At 32.9% G+C, this 18,796-nt stretch overlaps 1 protein-coding gene across 6 annotated transcripts in view; it reads right to left on the bottom strand.

The window, feature by feature from the left end:
- The window catches only part of LOC117106433 (stress-activated protein kinase JNK-like), a 38,008-nt gene that overhangs the window by 17,456 nt on the left and 1,756 nt on the right, over positions 1–18,796 (bottom strand). For 2 of the 6 annotated variants that reach the window (XM_033247807.1, XM_033247808.1), the window contains exon 2: positions 7,385–7,726. The exons of 2 other annotated variants lie outside the window; for them this stretch is intronic. Coding sequence is in view for 2 of the 4 variants with exons in the window: in XM_033247805.1 (XP_033103696.1) it covers positions 7,390–7,392 (3 nt within the window). In the remaining 2 variants the exon portion in view is untranslated. The remainder of the gene's footprint in view (positions 1–7,384; positions 7,727–18,796) is intronic. 2 more of the 6 variants (XM_033247805.1, XM_033247806.1) reach the window with 1 other exon arrangement.

Here is an 18,796-nt window from a genome sequence, read left to right as displayed (position 1 = left end):
TTTAATTATTAAAATTACGTCTATCTTAGGATAGTTTTCATAAACTTCTAAGTTTTATTCCTTGATGCAAAAAGATGTGTATAAGAGACAGATATATCCCTATTCCAATGGAAAAAAAATTGTACAAAGAACAGTTACCATTATTAAAAATACAAGTTTTTAATAACCAAATATATATCAGTCAAATATTAGAACAGAAAAATTAACAGCTTTAATATTATAAAATATAAATTTAATAAAAATAAATGGCAAGTTATAATAATGAAGGTTGACAAGTCCCTAATTTAATGAACACTATAGTCAAGACACACTATGCTAATTTGTACAGTGGTAAAACAACTTGAAAGCTCTGGGGTGGAGCTTCTAATACTACTGTATAATAAATGGCAAGATGCTCCTTCAAATCCAAGCAAATATCATTGTATTTTCTCATGATTAAGGATTTACTTCACTATAAATAATATAATTATTTATGTTTATAAACCATCATAGAATTAACAGTAGTTTCCTGAGTGTATCATGTTTTGGTTCTTATTCTAACGTATTCCCACAATACTCACAGTCAATTTCTTGTAAAAGTGGTGATTAGACATCTTGTCCTGAAAATGTTACAGGTCAAACTGTTCTCAAACGTAAACCTAACATTTAATTGGGCACAACTCTATAAACTTAACTAGACAAAAGTAACCATCACTACTAAAAAATATCTAGGTAATTTTAGCGAGCAAGAGTAAAAGCTCATTATATGCAAAGCATTCTGGGATAGATCAATCATCGACACATCGCGCCAACATGCGCATGGCAGTGTAATGATGCATTTGTTGTAAACATAATTTAAGATCACAAGATTTTGATGTGCTTGTAAGAAGTTGGTGTTTTTCGTTGGTATGACCTAATTGTTAACAAAGTTCATTATGTCAGGATGCCTTTGTAATCAGGTGACCTGGTTTGGCTTTTGTTCAGTAGCATTGAATTGTGGGAAGACCATGGTTGAAAAATGAAAGAATAAACTTATCCAGCGTTGATTGATTGATTGTTGAAATTTGCATTGTCAAATCCTCTCAATTGAGGAAAATTTATTGGGGAAAAAACAACTTATGGGCATCTATTTCTAAACAATATATTGAGAACGGTTCACGTTATTTTGTTAATCCTTTCCTTCCTGGTTATCCTTTCCTGTACTTCTCCAATCTTCACAAGGTGATTCCAAATTCACAGGTACTCCAATGGTTCTATGATCCTTCTCATGTATTGTAGCGTGTACCAAAAAAAATTTCAAAAAGAAAGGAGAGAAATATTTATTGCTTATTTTGAACATGATTAGTATGCATTTTGCACTCCGATGGAAGTAATAGTCCTCTTGAGGGACATAAGGTCAGAGAAAATCAAAAGATTCATAAATAATTGCTCAAAAAAATAATTATAATTTGATTATTTATAATATTTATAGATAATTTATTTTATTTTTGCTTTTACTAAACTGTACTAAATAGTGCTTTCATATGCATTGATGGAAACGGTATTTATTTCCATTAATTGGCAACAAAAATCTACGGTAATCTAACTTACTTAAATAAAGAGTAAAACTAAATATAGAATTTCATAGTTAAGTTTTTAGACTTAAAACAGACAGTTATTACAGTTCATCTGGATTAAGTTTTATAATAACAGATTCTTAAAGACTGCCAATCCAAAATGATGGATTCTAATGTACTATCTATTCTCTCAATTTCCTCTTTAACCAGCCTTTATATAAACTGAGTAACTCTTATACCAGCCATTATTAATGTATAAATGTAGGGTGTGAACCGTTCAGGTCACTTTATCATGATGCCTTTCTCAGGGTTAGGCTATATTTTTTAAGCAATAAAGAGCTAAATATTGAAATAGAAATGAAAATTTCTAGTTTAAACTAATGAAAAGATTACAGGTAAGGCATAATATTTTAAAAATTCAATTTCATATACTGTAATTTAAGGGAAGAACAAAAATTTATTTTCAAATTATATAGTAGTCTTTATATATATTATAGTTTTTTTAATTATTAAAATTACGTCTATCTTAGGATAGTTTTCATAAACTTCTAAGTTTTATTCCTTGATGTAAAATGTAATAATTGATGACATAATTTGAACAGTTCAGATTGGATGCTTTAATTTAAGATTCAATGACGATCTTTAATCAGCTCTACATTTGCCGACATAATCATATTTTTTCTGATATTTCTAACAAAACAAAGATTAAATCAGAAGATGTGATTAAAGGCTTACAGAATGATTTCATCCATACACAGTAGTGTTGAGATATGCATAGTAGGTACTCCTACATAGGAAGCAATTAGACTTCGCTTTAGATACAATACACACTGAAATGTCAAAGGTCACACTTAGTGGCTGTGAATATTATTTAGTAATGTTGAATTATTATAAGATGCAAGTCTTGTAGAGCTGACAATAATCCCATCATCAGCTCAAACATTTTCACACGATTTCAGACTTCAAATAATAATTGCCAATTTTTGAATTCAGCGATTGCAAGATTGAATAAGAGCATATATTTGCTACAGCATACAACATAGGAATGTTTGTTATTTGTATGCGCATATTTACAAAATCTTTTTGTACTTTTTTAAGGAGCTCACACAAAAATGGGTCTATTTTTTTTAAAGATTATCAATGTACAGTATAGCATATATTTTATCAGACAATAACATTTCGTCATTATGAAAAATATGACTGATGAAATGGGTTAAGTTTTCATAATAGCAACAAGGCAATATTTTGATAGCCAATCACAGTGCATGATACACATTGAACCTCCAGTTCTTCGGGAGTGCAAAGGGGATCAGCATGATGTCAAATTCTCAAGACAAATCAGAATTTTAGGTAGATATGCGATCACCCGCACTCAAAAATCATGTTAGACTACAAAAATTTTTCAAAAATCCCCTTAACACTCCCGGAATCATTATATATTCATTCACTGATGTTTACAAAACATGACCTTCAATTGACATTAATAAAGACATTCCGGTTGTTATATTGTTGTTAGTCAAACAAGTGTAAATTCTATGAGTATTCTACAATCAGGGACAGTCAGGTATAGCAGTGTAGTGATATCGAGAATAAATATAGTATGTCATGATCCTCCGTTCCATGTGGAGTATTTCTATTTGCGCTTTTCAATTCTGCAAATATCAATTTCATTCCAAATGATTCGCATGATCCTACAAAATACGAGGTACTGTACTCCTTGATAAACATAAGTGTCTTGCAGCAGGCCTGTAATTAACCATGGTTCCTTAAAAACTAGGGAATTTTTTATATGAGCCAGAGGTCCAGGGCTACCTATGTACCCTATTAAGGTCCTGAAGGAGTGCTCTTGTGGAATCAGGGGATTAAAAGCTGATCATTCCAGCATACAAGTGTCGGATTTCAAAATCACATTCATGGTTTTTGCCAAAAGGGAGGGAGGTCACTCAAGAGTGTGTTTTGGCTGAACCATAAAAGCTGCTTGGCTAAGCAGGCCTCTTTGCAGAACAAAAGTGATGTGACTGATATATTCAAACTCAAGATCCTTCAGTTGGAAGCTTGTGCCAGATAATGCTTTTACAGACACGACTACTGTATGGGTGAATAAGCTTTCACTACATGTTTTCCATCTATAAATTTGAAAGAGTTATTGTATAGCAAGGACTTATGCCAATTACAGGATGGAACAATGTTCTATAAACTAAATCTCTCAGTGACACTAATAGAGTGGAGTTGATATGTTAATGTTTTCTTTTTGTTTCTAAAGGACTTTTTTAAATTATTGCTTTTGTAATAGGAAACCTATTTTTATGACAACTTCAAGCAATAAATTTGAATTTGAGAAAAATCCAGGTGTCTCAGCCAGGACCCTGGGATTTTGAAGACAAGCATCTATAACCACAAAGCTCCACTAAAAACTTGATGGTCAATGGGTCACCATATTGGCTTGTTTTTACAAAAAGATGGGTTTACGAAATTTGTTTAACTTTCATGATGAAAACTGCTTTAAATCTGAGATTTTCAATTTATCCAACTAGGCTTAATTTAAGTAATCCTACTGTATGATGACTGATCACTAAATTTAAGTAGTTTACAGTTTAAATGTACAGTTATATTGCTAAAATAATTTTATAACATGTTAGCTTCCTACCCCTTCTCCAACAGACAGGTTGACGACGATTTATTTAGAAAAACCTACTCCAAAGGAATAACCTAAAGCAGAATTTTTAAGTACAAGACCAAAACACTAAGAGGCAAACAATTACAAAAACAATGTTTGCAAAAAAATAATTACCTTCACTGATACAAGCAACTTCAAATAAATGAGATTTTTAAAAACATATATCAAATGTAACTGCCTATTAAAGGGAATGTTGATGACTTGTTGAGGAGAGTCGAGATTACATTTTGTAGCAAACTCGGATCTTTACATGAATTCACAATTCCAAGAAAGTGAATACGATCAGCAATAACGGCAACCAGAGCTAATGAACTTACCTTGAACTGACATCAAATTATGCAACATGTACCCACAATGCTTCATTTCTAAATGTCATACAACCGCATGACCTGTATTTGAGAGCAATATCTGCAATTCATAGTTTGTACAAACGATAATTAGTTATTCTCAAAAGGAAATTGCATTAAAGTTGGGTTATCAAGCATAGGTACAGGTGAAATGGGACAATTATATGTAGAGGGATGCCTAGATGCAAGTGAATAGTGAATAACAAAATTTGAAAAACAGGGATCTTAAGAAAATGATTTCTTAGTATTTTAACCTTGAGTCTGATAAAATAGATCATCTTTACTGAATGACATCTCATAGTGCTGATGACAAAATGCATTATGAAAATTGATTAGAAACCTTGGTTATAAGTACCATTCTACAAATGATAAACATTATATAACGATATAATATATACTCATACACAAAATTATATTTACTGTACTGTACTTTACATTTATATTATTTATAAAATATTTAGGCGAAATGTATTAGTAGGTTATATTATGTTCATTATTACAGTAGGCACAATGGCTATAGGGGTATTATATGCCCAACAGTGTTCAGACCTAATAACTTTTTAAGACAAACATACACATATTTATTTATTTATTCTTTCTTTTGAATGGATACATTTTCAATACAAAAGTACTGGTCTCCCAAATGGTCCAGTTATTTTTAACAATTTTAGGAATAGAAACTTAATTAAAATTAACATAATCAAAATACAAAATCATTAGAATTAAGAAACAAAAACAACAATAAAAGGCATAAAACATAAAAGAAAACAGAAAAGAATTTAAATATGTGATAAAAGTCAAAATTAAGAAATAGCATTTTGAAAATATCCAAACTCATATTGGTTGCATTTTTCCTTATGTCAATTGGTAGGTTATTCCATTCTTTGGCAGATCTATACTGAAAGGTTCTTTTACCATGATTGTTATTCCAGTTTGGTACAATTAAAGTGTTGCTACTTTGGCTACGGGGTGCATTTAGAGTGAATATTTTCATTAAAGACAAGCATAGACGAAAGACATGATGGTGCATACCCTTGTAGACACTTATAAATAATTATGAGTAAACTGATTTCTCCATCTTTCATTGAGTTTACTCCATTTAAGTGTGTTCATTATTTCATTTATAGGAGTCATTATATTAACAGAAAGTACAACTCTACCTAGTCATAAGATGCTATACATAAGCTAAGTGTCTTAGGAAGCGGAGATTACATTGTGAGAATTGATTGAAAGCAAGCATGTTAACCACCAATCTACAGTCAGGGGAGGATTTGAGGGGTGGGAGGATGAAGCCGTCCATATTTTTGGGTGTCTAGAAAATAAAAATTTCGCAGGGGCATTTCCCCCGGATCCCCTAGCCTGGTGTTATCTCGATTGGCCCCACTTTTTCCGTCCCTGACAGTATTCAACTACTGTACACTACATCAAATTATAATGACACATTGCTATATTTATAGGCCTACTTGTGATGATTAAATTGGAAACAATTATAAAATAATAATAAATTTACACTCAATATACAGCATAAAGTACTACATTTAATATATTATTATTTAAAATCAATATTTGTGATGTAAATTGCATTGCACTATATACATTTTATTAATAACTTACTGTTTCTCCTACAAATCAAAATTTCCTAAAATGAACTAACAGAAAAATCTTCCAACAATCAGATACTACATGTACAGTATGATGCATGATGCAAGTTGTCACGTATGCTTACAAAAAAGTTATCTGTATCAAGAACTAACAATGTTCAGGTAAATACTGTTCACATTGTCAGATTCGGTTCACTGACCCCTGGAATCATTTTTAAACATGTTTAGGTGAGGTGTTTATCACCAGGTAACTAGGACGAGACTCATCCAGGTGTAAATTCAGCCTCAGGTAACAGAAGTTAATGTAGATGTACATACTGTTTAATAGTAGCATGGGACATTTTTCATTTCAAATTGTATACATTTGCTGTCCTAATTTTTATACTACATTTTTCTTCCTGCCATGACAACTGCAAACATGAAGCTCTATCTTAAATGTCTTAATGTATCCAGATGAATAACCAATAGCAAATAAATAGTTCATTGTTCTTTCTTCACTGTATTATCCATCCTGAAACTAACCATCCTGAAACTAACCAAGGGACTAAAATAAACCAGGAACAGAAAAATGTGCAGAGGAACCCAAACACATATCACATTATATTTGTGAATATAGACAAGTATTGGTGATTGTATGGGTTTGCATACCTCAGCATCCAAGTTTCTCACACCACCTCTCTTGAATTAAATCACTAACCAACCAACCTAGGTTAATCTGTAAATAGGCCTAGGATATTTTATCAGATTTTAGTTTATAAGTGTAAGATAAACCAATGCTTCTCTTCTCATCCATTTGAATTGACAATACCTCCTTGGCCAGTAGGGGCTCAGCTCCGGTACAAAGGAGGGTTACTGTAACTCCCACGAATATTCTCCCTTAAATTCAATAGCACATCATCAGAACCTACTAAATAAATCCTAAATATAAATTGTTTAACAATAACAGCAAAAACGATATATACTGTACATGTATTAAAAATGTTAATAATTCATAAAACAACATCAATGATACATTAGTGTAGAACTGATTAGTCTGCCCAGCTTGGAAGTATTATGAATAAAGATTATACTCAGTGACCAAGCATTCACTTGAGAATACTTTCAAAGACTAGTGAGAAAAAAGGGTGATCATAATCGACCATACCTCATCACTGAAGTACCCAGCAGAGCACGAGACGTTAACGAGCAACAAGATACGGGAGCATACACTAAACACATACTTACCGTACCATATTCAGATGGATGAATCGGGAAAGAGAACAACCAGCAAAGGAACACGGCAAATGATTCTACACTACAATATTTGCTCTGATCAGTTACTTAGTGGTTTTAAACATCCACAGACTTCTACTTGTCTTCGCATATAAAAAACTTAATTTTAAGTACACAGAGTTCCGACCAACTTCAATCAGATATATGTTTTTCGGACAATACTTTTTTTTTGCAATTGTTTGAGTGGTGAGAGCAGGTGGTGAAGGTCCAGCAAATTTCAACAGGCTTTAAAATCCACTTAGCAGAGTGATACTAACAGATGTAATACTCCTTCAGACCTCTTTTGCTAATAACCTAAAAAGATAATATAAAATAAAATGAACAACATTTACAAAAAAAATTGTTTTTATTTAAATTACAGTAAAATCTTTGGATCATGTAGTTAACTAACAGATTAAATTAAGTCAATGTATGTATTCATAATTTCTAATTCTCATCTGACTCAAACCCATAAACCTATTATTACAGTAAAAGAACACAGCCTGACTAAAGCTTTACCACATTACTGAACAGATAATACTTATGAAGAATATAAAATGAGAAAGGAATTAACAATAGTTATCAAAATACCTATTCTATGACCTTAGAATATAATTTATCTCTTCTGGTAAAAAGGGTTTTGTTTATAAATGTAAAATGGCCACCCAATGCTATAAATCTAGTGCTTTTTAAAGATGTGGCTATATTCCATCACATCAGGGTTGACGCAAATAATTATTAGATCTATCCTATCAAGAGGTTCAAAAGTTCAATCTCAATCCAAAGCTACAGAAAGAGACTAAATGTATGAATGAAAACAGATACAAATAAGAAGCATCCAAGCATTCCAGCAGAAATTTAATTCAATTTTTTTCAAAATATACTCCTACCAAGAGGAAAAGAAATACAAAAAGTACATAAAAATACATAATGGACGGCTGGTATTATTCAATTCAATCAAATTCAAACCAACGTTATCCACTTTGATTATAATGTTCATTTTTGTCTGTTACATCTCTTAAAATTCAGCTCCAGAAATAACCAAAAGTGTGGCATTTTTAAGAATCTGCATCCAATAATAATAATAATAATAATAATAATAATAATAATAATAATAATAATAATAATAATAACAAATCCTAGCATTAAGGGGGTCATTGGCCTTAAAATCCTTACTTCAAAATAATACATTGTATTACTTTCTTGGTAGGATGCACAATTTTAATATATTCTGAGAAAAACCAATCAATAATCTAACATGTTGGGGTCAATGACCAACTACTTCATCAACAACAAGTAGGGCCTATTTATTAATTTGCTATATTGTCAAAGAACAATATTGAAAACCCATTATCAGCTCTTTGTTAATGAAGTTGATGGACACAAAAAGTAGTGTAAAGTAAATCTACATTATTCAGGTCATTTTCTAAAGACAATTTTCAATCTGTATCCTATAAATATGAAGATTGATTAAGAAAAACACTCTTTCCCTTCACAAAGATTTTTTTTTTTCCAGCTGACCAATAGTGTAGTGGTCCACTGAAGCCACTGGCTGTGCAAAAAGATAAATCTATCTATACAAATTTAAATTTATTTAAAAGAACAGTAAGCAGAGGTGTAACAAAGAAGTCTGAGGTCCCTGGATAAAGGGTTATGATAATTATGGTCAAAATCAACTATTGGCCATAATACAGTACTGTACTCGCGTGAAAGCGCCCGGGCGCATAAAATATTTTTTGCACATTCTGAGGGGCGCTTATTCAAACGGGGCGCTTATGAAAACAGAGTGGAAATTGAGGGGGCGCTTATGGAAATAGATGAAAATCGAGGGGTTCTTATGGAAATTATTAAATTCAAGAGGCACTTTTATAAGGACATTACGAAAGGTGGTTAGAAAAGATAATCGTCCAGAGAACATGGCTCATGACAAGAATGCGTGAATATTTACATAACAGCAAAATAACAGATGCAATTAATAGTGGTGGGTAGTGGTTAGCTTGTTGGCCATCGGCCGATTGAGATTAGCAGGATGACAGGATCATTGTATTTTTTCTTGAAAACTCAGATAAGAATGTGCTAAAGGTCGGTAAAAGAAAAAGAGGAGTAGGACTAGGCATAGACAAATATGTAAAAAGAGTAATGTTGGAAATATACTGTCTGTCCAGGGATCGTTTGCTCTCATCTGTCCAAGAGAAATATCCTCATTTTGATATTGACCGAAGAAGAATGTGTTTCCACTCTACAGCTCAAATCATGCCAACAACCACTATCCCAGGATTGATTGGATTACTGTATTGACTTGCTAATAAGAAAATCTTTTGAGGGAGGCGCTTATTCAAATTAGAAGGGGGCGCTTATTCAAACGGGGGTGCTTAAGGAAATTTTCATGTTAGGAGGGGTGGTTATTCGAGAGGGGTACTTATTCGCGCGAATACGGTACATTCATTTTCTTGCATGTAGTTTATGTCTATATTGTTTAAACTATATATATACAGTATATATACACCTATTTTCAAGTCCGCTTATGGCTGTACAGGTTATGACGAGCAGTACACTTTTTATAAGAGCGCCGAGGCTAAAATTGCCCAAAAATTAAGAATGAGCGTGGAATCTGTAAAAAAAAAAAAAAATAACACTGATTCTGGGCAAAATGTTACTGGTTCTTACAAAAAAAAGTGTATGCAATAATTCCTAGAAATGAATGGGTACCTAATAGAGGTTTAAGTGCTGAAGTAGTATTACAAAACGATTGTAACTGTAAAGAGGGATATTTCTAATAGAAAAAAATGAAATTGTTAAATGCAATAAATATTATTCATAGGCCTGGGGAAAAAAATGTTGTGCCTCCTTCCATGCCTCCAGCACCAAAATTTATTGTTACACTACACAGCTCAACCGTGGACACCTGGAGCAATGTCTCTGGAGAGGGGTAATGCCTCCGACTGTGAGTCGTGCAGTCACATATCTTTTTTTTAGCCCTTACTACCCATGAGCAATATTTGAAAAAAATATCTTGATTGGAATTTATGGTTCAAAACATGTTATTGCATAGCATTCTAGATAACACTCTGAAAAGTATAGCACAAACAAATTGATTGTTTACACTGTGCTGTGTAGTCAGGATGGAGTTTTTGAGGACAAAACCACAAAATACATTGAAACCACAACTGAAAAAAACACAATTACCCTGTCACACAAAAACAAATTAAAGAAAAAAATGAATAGAAACAGCTGCTATGGATTATTACTTAGCTACCACACCCTAAATTATTACACTGTACAGATGTTAATCATTGACATAGTGGATATCTTTGCAGTTTCCCAATCTGTTATTCATTCCCTTTTTTTCCAAATCACACTATCTATTGTATCCTTCTTCTAGTTGCTACCATTCCATCAATTTTAAAGATGGACCTTTTTAAAAATTTCTACCATGCTATGGTATTGCCGTCTTAAACAATTTAAAAACTGATTATGATGAAGATAACAATATTAATATTTATTCTACAAAGTATAATCTTGGTTCAAACTGCCTCATATCATTAAAATTACCAGTTTTAAATTGCAGATGATATTAATCAAAGACTAAGTTCTTTCTTCTAGCAGTAGTTAAGTTCTTGGAAAATAATAATCATAATTTAGGTTTAAAGTCCAAGTCATTTCCAGTGAGAACAATCTGTTCCTGACAAAAAAACTCTTCTTTTTACCCAAGTTGAACGACATATATGTTCACTTACTAAAAAATGTAAAAAAATTAATAGATAAAGGTAATGGAAAATAATACTTATGGAAATAAAATGGACTTGTGTTTAATAAGGCAATATTTCAAGCTGGTCATGGCACAATAAGGATATTAATATTTCATTGGTAGGTTATTATCCATGGATCATTAATTATTCATTAGATGAAGATAGGTGCCTACAATAGTGCATGGCTATAATTTGTGTTATATCATAACTCAAATTAGATAAATTTCTACTTATTTTGCATCTATCAATGATTATCAAGGTCATGGTATTATAAGTGGCATTCCATATTATATTGAACAGTTTCTTCTGGTAATTTAATTATTTCATTTGTAATCAAGTGAGCCAGATGATACACCAAAATAAAAGCACTACATTTCTCAAGGTATAAATCCACTACTTTAAAACCAGAAAATTTTGTGGCATGAAATTTCACTAATTGATAATTTCGGCCATTTTTCCGACATTAAACTTTCGCGAATTGCAAAAGGCCTAAATTTTATTCATGAGAGAAATACTACACAATAGCTGAAAATATCGTTTCTTGAGTTCTAGGCCTAGGTTAGATAGGCCTACAACTACTGTCTAGGCTACAGTAGCTAGGCCTAGGCTAGGCGTCTTAAGCCTGCAGCCCTCAGCTGAAGGACCAGGACTTAGCTGGCCATCCAGCACAGTTAAGCAAGAGAGAAGTTTATACACATACGATATTTCTAAATTTTGTATGGTTTTCAATCATTCTACAATGAACAATGTTTATCAAAACGTGTTTTATTAACAAATTATATTCCTACACATTGACTGACGGTGACTGAACATTGTTATGTAATGGTGTACAAAAATTAGTTTCTATTTTAACTTCTTAGTATACACTGCAGAGTGGTTGCACATGTGCAATAACATGCAGTGATGATCAGAACCTCCCTGATCAGTATACTTAGTGAGTAGGTTAGGATAGGCCTAGAATTTACGAATTTTTCGAGCTCAACATCAGAAGTTAAGGTCAGAATATTGATTCAATAATTAAAATACATCCTATTAAGTTTATACACATTTAATAAAATTCACCAAAATAATTAAAAATACAATTTTTAAAATGCTGAAGTTGTTCACTCTTCACAAACATGTTGCAATTTGTGGGGATTCGCCATTTAGGCCTAGGCCCTATGATCTGCATTGCATCGCTGTCGGCAAGTTTAGGCCTTGAAATACAAACAATTCTTGCTGTTTATTGTTCATTATCATCTTTAAAAAAGTTGAAAATAATTTTTGGTGTAATTCAGTGATTTATAATGACCAAAAAAATGTCATTTCTGAAACTGATTCGACATTCACAATGATCAGATAGTACTCTACCGATCTTTTTTGAAACATAGAAAATGTGACCTGAAAATTATTCGCGGCATAAAACTTTCGTGAATCTGGACCATTTGCAAAATTCGCGAAAGTTTAATGCACACGAAATTTCCTTGTTTTACAGCAAGTATTTAAGCTCACACTATTTTAGTCACTTTCATGAAAATGCTCCACTTGTACTATATAAGTATACCCATCCACTACTGTAATACACAGGTTTAGAATGGATTGCATAGCGTGTCTTAAATTCTGAATGTAATACAAACTACAATGCACTCTCCAATTCGAGACACCTTTGAGACCACTTTTTCAAACAATCCAATTAACAATCTTCAATCTCAGAGAGAGAGAGAGCAACCTAGATTAGTCGGCTAAACTGGTGGTTAAAACTGTGTGTGCACGCTGAACCGTGGAGATCTCTAGGTCCCCGGTTCAATTCCCATCGTTGCTCTCATTGTGTTTCAGCTGGAGAGCTGAAATACAAGTTACAATAGCTCACCGTTTTTCGGATGAAACGTTTATGCCGTTGGTCCCGTGTGCATTATAGCAGTACATTATTCGGAAAAGAGTAGGGGAGTGTCTCCCAGTGTACTGCCCAATCACACCACCACAAGGATCCCACTGGAAGTAAGTCTTCTTTAGACTTTCGTGGGCTATCCTCAGTGTTTACACCAAAATCCATCCAAGGTAATCCTCTAATTAGAAACTGTACCTCAAGACCACCTCCACATTTCAGGTCCCAAAGGTGGTCTTGATTTGGAGGGCAAGACTATATGACATTAATTGCACCGAAAATGACCATTGACCACTTAGAAGTATACTATTAGGTAATCCAGGCCCATTATTGCTTGAAAATCTATGGTATACAATAAGTATACCTATTTAATTATACTACTGTACAAACAGACTCAATTTTGTATTCAAGGAAATGGGCTTGTACTATCTAAAAAAACTATGGCACTGAAACTGGTACAACTCTGTTATTCCTGGCCTAGCTACATTTCTTTTTTTTACTTCAAATAATTTTGATATTTCATCTGTACAGCTTGTCAAAATGCTAAACACTTTACAATAATTACAGAAGAAAATGTAAATAAAACTCAATGAAGAAACAGTATGGCAGATTACAAAAGGTGCTACAAATTAATTGCAGCATTTATAATTAATTATCATTTATTAATTTACTTAAAACTTCTATTTACTCACATAATATTCGCACAATATTCAAGTTTCCAGAGGTAAAGAAGTGAAGCTAGCTACCTATATGATGGGAAGTTCCATCTTTTATATACTGTAGGTATAATTATATTTTTGCAGATTAATATATCTTATTATCATTATTATTATCATTATTATTTTATTATTATTTCTGTGATTTGACATTGTTACATATTTAGGCATGTCACAAGTTTTCTGAAACTAAAATGTTAAGAGCCTGGACAGGGTTTTAGATTGAAAATAGAACATTAGGAAATTACAAAATATTGAAAATTATTTGATTTTTCAATTTTCATATTATATTTTCTTTAATTAGTTTACATTTAATTTATGCAGATTAAAAATATTTTGAATGTGAAAGAATTTCTTAACTAGTTTTATACTCTACATGAATACCAATGACTTACGATTATGGTCTCATCTACATACACAGGCTTACGATGACCTTTAGATAGTATAAGGGTAATTCAAAAGCTTATTTGTATCCAGGGTATATTTCTCCAATAAGAAAACAATCAGCGAAATTAATTCCCTTAAGATGATAATAAATGTGCACATCTAAGGTATTAGTCCCCTTTGATACATAGATCTACTGACGTTCACGCGCCATTGCCATTTCAACGCTTCAAAAAGGGCACTCAGGTCCATCTGAAGCCTCCCAACAATTTCCGTATGCCATGCACAAGCAGCCAACACGGAGCTTCAAACACTTATGAAATTTGACAGATCGGAAGCCTATTCTCCTACGGTTAATTAACGAGTTGTTATCCAATTAGCGAAGGATACCCAACCTATCCTGTATGCTGCAAAACAATGTCAATAAAAGAACCTGTAACTTGGGCTCTTTCTGTATGAATAACGGCCATGGAATTCTTATTGTGCTATTAAATATATCATGAGTCAGCTAAGCTAAAGGTATATATAGTATACGTTGTCCGATATGTCAACATATTAAAATGCACGTCCTCAAGATACATTTAATTGACTGCAGAAAATTTGGTAAATTTTTAGTTTCTGTGATTATTTTGGAAAGTAAAATTCAATATTTTATTATTTCCTTAATACAAATTAAAATTAGCTTATGTAGCAGCATTCGCAATTGCTATTACCGCAAATTACACATTCTATAAAAATAATTTTTTTTTTGGGCAATAAAAGAATAATAAAAAAAAATTGGACAATGTGGATAGTTCATTTCTTCTCACCTATGCTTCATTATTTTCAGTGGATTACTGTATATCAAGGTGAATAAATTACTACCTGAAAATAAAGTGGAAAATTATTCTAGTCACATATAATTTATTACTTTAATGACAAAGGAGGAGACAATCAATATTCCAAATTAACTTTTTATGTTATCTTTTTTTCCATTTGTTTTTTGGAGAACAAGATATGTTTGCTCAAGACAAATGTTATAAAACAAAAATAAACAAAATTAACTTTGCTATAGAACCATTTATCAAAATATATATTATAACTCTAACTTTGTATCATTTCTTTTTTGTAAGATTTAAAAAAAAAAAAGACTGACTGCAATACTAGTTAATAGGCTACATAACAAAGACATAAAAATACTTTAAGCTCTCTTACCAGAAGCAAAATATAAAAATTTTGCTCTTGTAGAAATTCATTTCCACATTTCTGCAAAAGACATTTCCTTCTTGTTATCGGTCTGTAACATAATTTTCATGTCTATATTACCCCTGTCTCTTATACACATCTAGATGTGTATAAGAGACAGGTACATACACAGTATCTAACTATAAAAGCAAGTATAATACTGTAATAATCAATCTACAGTATAATGTTTTTATTTAGCTTTAATAAAAGACAATTACTATAACTGTACTGTATGAAATACCAACTTAAATTCAAAACTGGGTGAAGCTTGAGGAATACAAAACACAAAATGCTATGAAATAGTGAGCATGCTCAATACATTCTGGTCTCAACAGAGCCTAGGTACCACAAAGGTCCATGGTTACCTAGGTAGCCAAGGTCTAGACACTTTGATTATAAATTTCAATTCGTTTCATTAGTAAATGTATAGTAAGTACTTGACGCAGTGTTCCAGGAATGCCGCCCTCAGCGGCGTGTGTGAAGCACAAGTCAGAGACAGAAGTGGAACATGGTTTCGTAGTCAGATTTGCGAGAAAAAATTCAGCTACCCGTATTTCTCGACTGAGACGTCAATTAGAGCTGTAATTTGTATGGCAAGAAGGAGATGGTGCTACCCTTAATTCGTATTAAGGGAATTTACGCCCACAAACCTTGCACTTATTAATGTTTTGGTTATAATAGAAAATCTTTATATTTTGGTGATGTCACACTCCACTATAGTTAGCATGCATACGTCATAAGCTAAATTACATCACGTTTTCCTGGCAAGGCAAACTTTCCCGGCATGCTTTTTTCATGGATAAACAAACACCACTGCTTTGCACATGAATGCCTTGCCTAGCTAGGGCTACAAAAGCCGCATAGTTAGCATATAATACTTAAACAAGGTATGTCTGCATCTAAATTATTCTTAGGCCCTAGTTAATTTCTTTTCTTATTTTAATTTATTTCTTTTGAAAGTATACTTTCTATCACATATAATTGCACTGTCTACTTAGGCCTAGTCTTATTACTGTATGCCTCATCGTCCCCCGCTATACACAGTACATCAGTAGGCTAGCCCCCCTCCCCATGCTACAGTACAGACGTTTGCTAGGCAACAGAACGTGATTGCACCTTCCTTCCCAGGTGTTCATGTAACATTTGCATGTTGTTAGCTAACCAGCTGCTTGTATTCCTTTGTGAAAATGAGTACCGCGGCGTACTCATTTTCCCAAAGCATTTGCATCCCCTCTCGGAGAGAGGGAACTTCAAAATAATTGTCTCCATATCTTCGCTAATTAATCACCATAATTTAGCTTACACTTATGCATGGAGGGAGCACTTAAAATGTACAATAATCATTTCACTACCCGACAAACCCCAAACTTTATTCATGCATCACATAAATAGTTTCATCTTGCTTTACTCCAACATCACTGGCACATGGTAACAACCAATTGGCAGAACATTTCCGGTCACACATTACTCTCCATAATGCAGCACCCCCTAGTTCCGTGACCTTTGGTTCATTATACTTTCAAAATAATTATTAGGGTGAAGAACTTTACAAAATCACTAAAAAGTTAATGGGTCGATTTGTATTTGTGTGGAGAATTTTGCGTTAAATTAACTCCATCTAAGGGTATTTAATACACATTATGGGCTAGGTACTGTACTATATTGTTTATCACTGTTTGAATGGACCAGACTTTGTACTGGGCAGAACGCCCTTGGAATGTACATTAGATGATGACAAGTAGCTTGGTACTATACATGAGTCGAAATGGGAATTAATCATGGCGGAATATGGGTCATTGACCCTGAGTGCAGTCATAATAATCATAGAATAAATAATAAGTCTGGCAAAAAATATGTTAACATTCAAAAACAAACCTCACAAAACAAATGATTGTGATTACCTGAAAAATTATATGGAATGCAATTTATGTGGGTGTTACTATACTGTAACATAAAAACTGTATATTCAAATCAAATAAACACATGGAATGATAAATTTCAAGCAGACAAAAAAGGTCAACAAACTTTAGCAACACTGGACAATAATGGAAAAGGTTTTTTTGTATTATATAATGGATGGAGATGACTAATTATAATAAACAAATGACAACATTTTCTATGAGTAACTTGTGAATTGAGAATGGAGAAAGGATATGAAGGGAGATAATGTATTCTAATTTATTTACATTAGTGGCTGATATATTTTAACCCAGATCACTGAGAAAGGAAGGCAAAGGCATCTTAACTACCAAGTTACTGCTTCATTCCATCAATATGCAAGATCTAAATCCAGAACTTAACTGCAAGTTTGGAAGGTAAGCATCTTAACCACAAAGCTATGCTTCATTCCATTAACAATTCAGGATCTGGATGGAATGTTATAGCACCACTATATAACAATTGTTGAATTATAACCCAGTTTGAGATGGGAAGACATGTATCATAATTATGTTATTCCACTATAATCTTGTTATCGGTCTGTAACATAATTTTCATGTCTATATTACCCTTTTTACACTGCGAGAATAAACCTGTTAATTCCAGAGTAATACTACTGTAGATGGATTTTCGTTTACATCGAACGAAAAAGTTTGGGTTGATCTCCAGTTGCACCATTTACTGGCAAAGTAGGCAGGTTCAAATACCGCCCTCAATTTTTGTTTGGATGGTGATTATCATGTTGCACAAGTCGTGATGGAGCCGCAATTATTGTTAATATTGAAGCAATATATCGGCAGATACTTTTTTAAATTATGCAATTAACGAAATCAGCAATTTTGTTAAATCTATACGGAAGTGCATGCGGCTTAATTTCAAGCAATACTGTAGGGTGGTAGGCCTTATAATCCGGATTCAAATTCGGTGTTGTTTACGCTGGCAACTCTGGTGTGTACAGTAGCTGGGTTGTCCAACCCTGAATGCGTCCCACATATTGAACCCAGAATGTTTGGCCAACCGGGTCATAATTTTCACATTAACTACAACTCCTGAGTTTCTAGTCTGGGTGTTGGAAAATCCCAGGTTGTGTCACCAATAAAAATCAATGTCATGTTTCTTCTATGCAATACTTGCCTACTATTCAGCCACTGACCAAGTATGGGCTGCTGGAAGACAATTACGACTGTTTTTGAGACAGGCATTTCCTACTTTTTGCTGTTTTGAAATGCTGATCTTAAAAGCTTATGAAAGTCCAACCATTGATCTATCAATCGATGTTTTTTTCATAGTTTCACTCTACTCCATACCGCCAGCATTTCCCATATGGTATACGAAGCTATGTTGCTTTTTTTCCTTTAAACCACATTTCACCAGTAATATTAAATGCTCATATTTCTTATAGTATTCAAAGCTTCCAGCAGTGGTATAACGCCTATGCGCTATGCGATCTAGCACCCTGACCAAAAAATGACTTTGTTGATAACAAATCATAATGTGCCTCTGAAATCGA

Source organism: Anneissia japonica, unplaced genomic scaffold (genome assembly GCF_011630105.1).
Source record: "Anneissia japonica isolate Jap-2015-1 unplaced genomic scaffold, ASM1163010v1 scaffold287994_len634616_cov204, whole genome shotgun sequence".
NCBI lineage: Eukaryota > Metazoa > Echinodermata > Crinoidea > Comatulida > Comatulidae > Anneissia > Anneissia japonica.
The sequence above is the reverse complement of the archived record's forward strand: the minus strand, read 5'-3'. Positions and strand labels throughout refer to the sequence as shown.